The sequence below is a fragment of the Poecilia latipinna genome, unplaced genomic scaffold (genome assembly GCF_001443285.1).
Source record: "Poecilia latipinna isolate Pla-1442-1.1 unplaced genomic scaffold, P_latipinna-1.0 Scaffold3771, whole genome shotgun sequence".
NCBI classification, from domain to species: domain Eukaryota; kingdom Metazoa; phylum Chordata; class Actinopteri; order Cyprinodontiformes; family Poeciliidae; genus Poecilia; species Poecilia latipinna.
The window spans coordinates 2279-9911 of NW_015116387.1; the positions used below are offsets into that span (position 1 = coordinate 2279).

Here is a 7633-nt window from a genome sequence, read left to right on the forward strand (position 1 = left end):
TTCTTTCTCCATCTCTTCCATGCTGACGCTGAATCTCTGTAATCCTGCTGAGTCAGACTCTTGATCCGCCTGTGAACCTGAACTGTAGGAGCTCCAGAGAGGCTCTCGTCCAATCAGAGCGCTGCACAGCCTGTTACCCCGCCCCCTCAGCCGTGGCCAAGGAGCTGCGGCTCCACCTGAGCGGCCAGGTGAGGAGGAGGAGGAGGGATGAAGATGTCATGTTGGCTCTGTGACTCAGCAGGTGTTCGGGTTTATAAGCAGCAGTTCTGTGGTGAAGCACACAGAGACGATGGCCAGGCTGCTCTGCATGGTGTGGATCCTGGTCTGCAGCGCCGCCCTGCTGGACGGGAGGGCTTCAGGTAAACACACCTGTCTGTCTGTCCGTCTGGTTTTGATGATTCGGTTCGGTCAGGTTGGTCTGTTCGCAAAGAAAGAAACCATTTGAATGATTGTTTTTGCGTTTAATTACAGTTTTTTTTATCTCTAAAAATGAGCTTGTTTGGAGCAAACTGGTGTTTTCAGCAGAAGGTTCTGGTTTATCTGCTCGGGTTCGCTCGTGATCAGTAAGGATGAGGGAGAGTTGAGTGGATCCAGCATGTTGGTGCTTTTCACTGTCAGAGTACCAGCTGGAGACGGAGGCGCTGAGCAGATGCGAGATACTGCGGAGCGTTGCCGTGGGAACCAAACAGGAAGAGGTTCCTCACTGTTTGGAGGATGGCAGCTTCAGGTATCTGCAGCGCAACATCTTCATTTCATCTCTCCCCACTTTTCTGGATGAAATATATGAGATGACATTTTCAAAATTTGTCTGATGTTAACAGCTTTAATTTTCACTCATATTTCCACCATGTTTGTCATTCATTTATAAATGTCACCAAATTTTAAATTAATTATTAAATATTGAATTAGCAAGCTAAATATGTAGCTTCAAACTAAATGTTTAGCTTCAAGCTAAAAGTTTAGCTTGTACATTCAAAAGTTAGCTTGCTGACAAAATAGCATGAAGTTAAAATGTTCACATTCAAACAAAATATTTAGTTTGAAACTAAAGATTTAACTTTTTAGCTAAATATTTACCTCTTAGCCAGACATTTAGCTTGCTAACTCAATATTTAGCTCTAGCCTAAATGTTTAATTATTAAGTTAAATATTAGATTTCTGCACTCAACATTTAGCTTGGTCGTTGATGTTTAATCAGGTAAAGATTTAGCTTGCTAACTTCATATTTACATATTCAGCGTATTTAAAGCTAAAAAATTAGTTTGAAGCTACATATTTAGCTCACTAACCAAATATTTAGTAAGACACTGTCATGTCCATAAATAACCTTTTTTCCTCTTAGTACAGGCTAAAAGACCCATATTATTGCTGGTAATTTTACAAACATCACCAAGCAGAACCTCTGCATATCTAAAGAACATATTTTAGTTTTTATTCTGCAGAGGTGTTTAATAACTTTCATCCAGTTTCTGCTTCATTTTAACAGTGTGAGGTTTCCTCCCTCCAGGTCTGTGCAGTGCAGTGGGCAGAGTCAGGAGTGCTGGTGTGTTGACTCTGAAGGTCAGGAGGTCACCGGGACTCGAACCAACAACTCCATTCCTCACTGTGAGCAAAAACCCACAAAATTACATTTATAATGTTTCATGTTGCATTTTCATTCACTTCAGGAAACTCAAAAGTCTTGTTTCAAGAGGCAGAATGAGTTTGAGCTTTAGTTTAAATGTTTTAATATAAAAGAGTCCAAATGAAATGAAACATCTTCTCAACTGTTTTCAGAAGCCATTAAAAGGTTAAAATCTGATGCTTAAGGTATTAATGTTTGCGAGTTCGATCCCAGACAGGCCCCCAAATGTCATGTCAAAACGATAATAAACCAGAAAAAAACAGTTGGCTTCAGTTTTGTGAATTTCATGAAAAACATCATATGATTCAGCTGGTTTGGTTTTGTTTCTATGGGAACAGGAAAGGTGATGTTAAGAAACTGGAGCTAAATCAGAGGAAGCGCTGGTCCCTTTCTCAGATCTGATGACTCCATGCTTAGCTCTTTAGTTTGACTTTCTGGGGGAAGGAGGAAGATTCTGAAGCTGTCCGGTTCCAGGTCCGACCCCATGCCAGCTGCAGTCGCTGCTGCAGTGCGCCCCCTCTGGTCTGTTTGAGCCGGTGCAGTGCGACTCCAGGGGGCGCTGTTGGTGCGTGGACCAGGACGGCATGGAGCTGTACGGCACCAGACAGGCCAGCATCCCGCGTCGATGTGCGTATCCACAACAGAACCCTTCCTTCCTGCTGCAGAACGCAGGCCTGACTCACTGCGACCTTTGACCTTTAGGTCCCAGCAGCTGCGAGGTGAGGTCCAGGCGCCTGCTTCACTCCTCGGCTTCCTCACCTCCTCAGTGCGCCGCAGACGGCAGCTTCCTGCCTGTTCAGTGTAAATTCATCAACACGACCGACAGAACGGAGCTGGACCTGCTGCTGGCCTTCAGCAGGTAACGGCTCACCTGTCCTCACCTGCTCTCACCTTTCTCATCTGTCCTCACCTTTCTCGTCTGTCCTCACCTGTCCTCACCTGTCCTCATCTGTCCTCACCTTTCTTACCTGTCCTCGCCTGTCCTGAGTAAATCCACCTGGTTACTACCCAACCCTGTCTGCCTGTCCTCACCGAGTTTTGTAGTAACTAGTCAAATTTACCTGAGTAACTTTTTTTGAACAAAATGTACTTTTATGAATTATTGTCATTTTCGCCTTTTAGATGCATAACTTTCCACTTAACCTTGTATTTTGGTTTGTCTGATGATGTATTTTTAAATATTAAATGGTTGATAATCTGTACTTTACTTTTTACTGTTGAGTAATTTCTTGGACGGACACTTTTTGCTTTTACTTGAGTAAAAACATGTTGAAGTGGTGCTGCTGTTAGTGTAGTTTTGGGTTCTCTGCCTACCTCACCTGAGCAGGTAGCAGCTCACCTGAGTGTCTGCAGAGTCAAATGTTCTGCTTTATGCTCCAGCTCTCCAGAGGCGTTTGAGACCTTCAGGAATTTCAGGAAGTTTTTCCCGCTCGTCTCCTCGTACTGCTTCTGCTCCGACAGCCGCGGCAGGGAGCTGCAGGGGACAGGTGAGCTGACCCGGGTTCTGGTTCTGGTCCCAGACACTTTGACCGGATTCCTGTACAGGTCTGGCTTTCAGTCACAGTCCATGATGTTCTGGGAGCTAATTGAAGAACTTTAATGCCTGTTTTATGCTTTCCTGAACCAGTTTGGACCTTTTGGGTCCATTTTCCAGGTGAGTCACCAGAACTGGACCCAGGTTCAATCATTTAGTTCCTTCCATTTTCTTTAACTTAGTAGGTAAATATTTATTTAGCAAGCTAAATATTGAGCTTAAAGCTATGTATTCACTCTGGATAGTGACACTGTTTCTCCAGAAGTTTCTGTTTGTCCGGTTCCACTCAGGTCCAGGATTCGGAGCTTTGGACCCACGTCTAAAGCTCAGAATCCAAATGGTTTTGGCTTGAGTTTCTGGAACGGTGGGCCCACAGATCCCTCCTCAACCTCAGAAATCCGGCTCAGTTTCAGGAAACCAGCAGAATGACGCCGGGCGTTGGCTGATGGCAGCAGGACGTCTGTGGCTCCAGGTTGAAAAGTTTAGATGATGTAACGATGCAGGTGTGACCTTCCTGTCCAGGTGTGGAGCTGCTCATGTCTGAGGTGTACGACTCGGCGTTTTCCGGTCCCCGCTCTGCTCACTCTTTCGCTCAGACCAACATCTACAGAGTCCTGCAGAGGAGGATGCTGGGAGTTCGCCTCGCCCTCAGCGGACACTTCAGATGTAAACAGACTTAAAAATATCCACATGAACTTTATGCTGGACTTAAAAACTTGATCCAGTTTTAAATTAAAAGGTTTAATTTGACATTAACTGTTTATTAGAACCAGTTTGAACTGGTGTGAACCAGCCTGGACTGGTCTGAAGCAGCTAGTTCTAACCAGTTTAGATCAATTTGAATGGTTTGAATAGGTTTCAACCAGTTTGAACTGGTGTTGTTACTGAGTTTGAACTGGTTCAACCGGTTTGATCCAGTGTCATCAGTTTCTGATGTGAACTAGTGATAAAACTTGTTTAACATTGTTTGAACCAGTTTTCCAACCAGTTTGAATGAGTTTGAACTGGTTTTGACCAGTTTCAGCAGGTCTGAGACCTTCCTCCTGTCTCCATTAGATCCAAACTTAACAATTTGAACTAGTTTGAACTGTTTCAACCAGTTTGAGCCAATTAGAAGTCGTTTGAACTGGTTTGAACCAGATTTTACTTGTCAGAACCAGTTTGAACTGGTTTGAACCGGTTCTGACCCAGTCCCAGCAGGTCTGAGATCTGTCCTGCGTCCCCATCAGGTCCGTCTCCCTGTGAGGAGGAGCGGCGGGCGGCCCTGGAGTCGTCCAGCGTCTTCGTCCCATCCTGTGAAGCTGACGGTCGCTTCAGCGCGAAGCAGTGCCAGCAGGGGGCGCTGTGCTGGTGCGTGGACCCCACAGGGAGGGAGCTTACTGGGACGCGGCGGCCCGGAGACGGCCTGGTCTGTGGTGAGGATGAGCTGCATCATTTGGTCGGCTGCTGCTCTCGGTCCAAACGGAGAACTGATTCTCCTCTAACTCCGCCTCCAGGTTCTGGTCCAGCTGACTGCCCCGCCCAGCGCCGTCTGGCTCTGTCCCAGCTCTTCTCGGGTCTGGTCCGTCCCCCTCAGGCGTCCTCTGGTTCAGCAACTTTATGTTTGTCCCTCCTGCGTCCTCTCAGGGTTCTGGGGTATTCGGACCCGACCTCCTTCCTGTCCCGGCTGGTTGAGGTTCTGCAGGGTCTCTTCCCCTCAGTGGGCGGAGCTCTGGAGGCGCTGACCCGCTCCCCGGCCCAGCGCCTCCAGGAGAACCTGTTTGGAGGGAAGTTCCTGCAGAATGTGGCGGCCTTTAACTACACCGGGGTGCTGGGACCTCGAGGAGCCGTGGGGGTGGACCAGCTGTCCGCTCAGAGCCTGCAAGAGAACCGGGACCTGGTCCGGGCCGTGAGCCGGGCCCTGGAAGATCCCGCCTTCCTGTCCGCCCTGAGGCAAACACTGATGGTTCTCAGCGGCGCCCCCTCTGGTTCACTGCAGCAGGTCTGACATCAGAACCTGTTAACAAACCGTGAAACACCAACATTTAGCAATAAGTTCTGACCACAATGAGTCCAGTACATCAGCTCTGACCCACAGCATGCTGATCACAGGTTGCCATGGTGATTCCCTCCTTTCAGTACAGTACATCATATAGAACGGGTCAGAACCTTTTGGGTACACACATCTGCTAATCCGCTGCTAGCAGAGCTAACTTTCAGCTTAGCGCTTTTGCTAACTTTGAAAATGTTTAGCGCACTTAGGTTTCCCTAAATTAAAATTTAAGCATCTGTGTTGAAGTTTTAGTCATCGGCTCTTAAGAGTTTTTCAAGGAGTTAGACGTTTATTTTGACGCTCTTGTTTTGAAGAGTTTAATCAGTAGTTTCCTTTCCTCTCTCATGTTGTGTTATCTACTTATAGTGGACATCAATGTAGTTTAAATTAGCAATTTAGCATTAGCTTCAGCTAATTACCATGTTGGTATAGCTCATTAGCGTTAGTGAAACAGATTTGATTAGCGCCTTAGTGTTAGCCACAGCTAATACATTAACTCTGACCCAAAGCATGCTGATCACTGGTTGCCATGGCGATTCCCTCCTTTCCTGGACAGTAAACGCCGGCAGTGCGATATGTTGGGGAGTTGGGTCAGAACCTTAAACTCGGGTTCCACTGAGCAGACTTCAGGAGTAACTATCCGTCCCGTTTCAGGTCCTGGCTGGAGTTCTGAGGTCCTGCTCTGAGGAAGAGGACGACTCTTCGTCCCTCTTCGTCCCCCGCTGCTCGCTCAGCGGGGGCTACCAGCCGGTCCAGTGTCGGGACGCAGAGTGCTGGTGCGTCAACCTGCAGGGTCAGGAGGCACCGGGGTCACGGACCGCCGGCTGGCCGCCGCGCTGCCCGACCAGCTGCGAGATGGCCAGAGCCAATGCCATGAAGGTGAAATCCAACATGGCCGCCGGAGCCGAGATCCACATTCCGGCGTGTTCAGAGGACGGAGACTTCCTGCCACTTCAGTGCGTCGGAGATCGCTGCTTCTGCGTGGATGCTGAGGGGAGGAAGATGGCTGCAGGGCCAACAGGGGGCGCTGTCACATGTGAGGCCTGTTTATTTACCATGAAGGAACAGTAACTTTAATTCATTCACTTCTTCTTCAGTGAATCACTGAATTTGTTGTTTCAGGTCCAGAGAATAAAACGCTGAAGCTTCAGTCAGGTGAGAGCAGAGACTTTTAACCTGGAAATACCTCACTTCCTGTCTGAACACACCTCACTTCCTGTAGTTTCTGCTCCATCAGAATGTCAGTGACATCTCCTTCACCTTTGACCTTTCAGGTCGCTGCTCCAAGGCACTCGCTGAGGTCACAGCATTCAGACAGGAAGTGGACAGCCTCGTCTTCCTCTCTAACTCCACCCACTTACCTGTGGGATACGGCTTTCTATTGGCCAAAGGTCTGAGTCTGAGCCAGTCAGAGGAGGAGCTGCAGCTCAGCCAATCAGAGGAGCTGAAGGTGTCAGAGAGGTTGCTTAGTCGCTCCAGATCTGCGCTGCGATTGGCTGCTTCCTCCAGTGAGTTGCAGAGACACAAACTGCAGGAATTTAACCTGAAATATCAGATGTATCTACAGATTACGCTGCAGAAAGTTTGAGTTTGTTTGGAGAAACAGTTTAGAGAAATATTTTATGGTTTTATTCAGTTCGTCAAAAAAAAAACGAAAAAGAAAAGAATAGTTTCATAGTTTTTTATAGGCAAACAGGTAACACTGTATTTGAAGGGGGTGACATAACACCTGTCATGAACATGAATAAGTCTTCATGAATAAGTCTTCATGAATATTTATGATATTTATGTCATAAAGCGTCATTTGGTAAATTATGACATTTTTAATACAAAGTTGACATTATTCAAAATGTCTTTGTTATGACAACTTGACATTAACCAGGTAATCATTACTGATTAAACTTTACCTTTAGTAACATAAAGTTACCTCATTTTTAAAGTGCAATCAGTAATACTTTTATAACAAATTTATATCAGTAATGATTTCTTAGGGTTAGGTGTGTCATAAATATTCATGAAGGCTTATTCATGTTCATGACAGGTGAAACCTATTCACCTCCTTCAAATAAAGTGTCACCAGAAAAGGATACTAAATAAAGGATCAAATAAAAACTGAAGGCCTAACTTTAGCACTGCCACAACAAACACACATTGGAAGTGAATATGAATTAGTGACATCACTGATGACATCATTGGCTCTTCCTCAGCTCTTCTGATGCTGCTTCCTCCTCATCGTCTCTCCTACCAGCTCTTCACTCCACAGTGTGACGCCGCCGGAAACTGGAGGCTCACACAGTGTTACCACAGCACAGGTCACACACACACCCAGAGGTCACACACACCCAGAGGTCACACACACACACCCAGAGGTCACACACACACACCTAGAGGTCACACACACACCTAGAGGTCACACACACACACCTAGAGGTCACACACACAC

General features: G+C 46.7%; 1 protein-coding gene across 1 annotated transcript in view; it reads left to right on the forward strand.

Annotated features, from left to right (window-relative positions):
• Positions 1 to 259: 259 nt before the first annotated feature.
• Positions 260 to 7633, forward strand: part of tg (thyroglobulin) — a 34237-nt gene continuing 26863 nt past the window's right edge. The window contains exons 1-13 of the mRNA XM_015024699.1: positions 260 to 359; positions 619 to 727; positions 1508 to 1605; positions 2099 to 2251; positions 2327 to 2483; positions 3005 to 3111; positions 3681 to 3824; positions 4388 to 4573; positions 4655 to 5139; positions 5845 to 6226; positions 6313 to 6345; positions 6465 to 6698; positions 7398 to 7502. Of these exons, the coding sequence (XP_014880185.1) occupies positions 290 to 359; positions 619 to 727; positions 1508 to 1605; positions 2099 to 2251; positions 2327 to 2483; positions 3005 to 3111; positions 3681 to 3824; positions 4388 to 4573; positions 4655 to 5139; positions 5845 to 6226; positions 6313 to 6345; positions 6465 to 6698; positions 7398 to 7502 (2263 nt within the window). The 5' untranslated portion in view covers positions 260 to 289. The remainder of the gene's footprint in view (positions 360 to 618; positions 728 to 1507; positions 1606 to 2098; positions 2252 to 2326; positions 2484 to 3004; positions 3112 to 3680; positions 3825 to 4387; positions 4574 to 4654; positions 5140 to 5844; positions 6227 to 6312; positions 6346 to 6464; positions 6699 to 7397; positions 7503 to 7633) is intronic.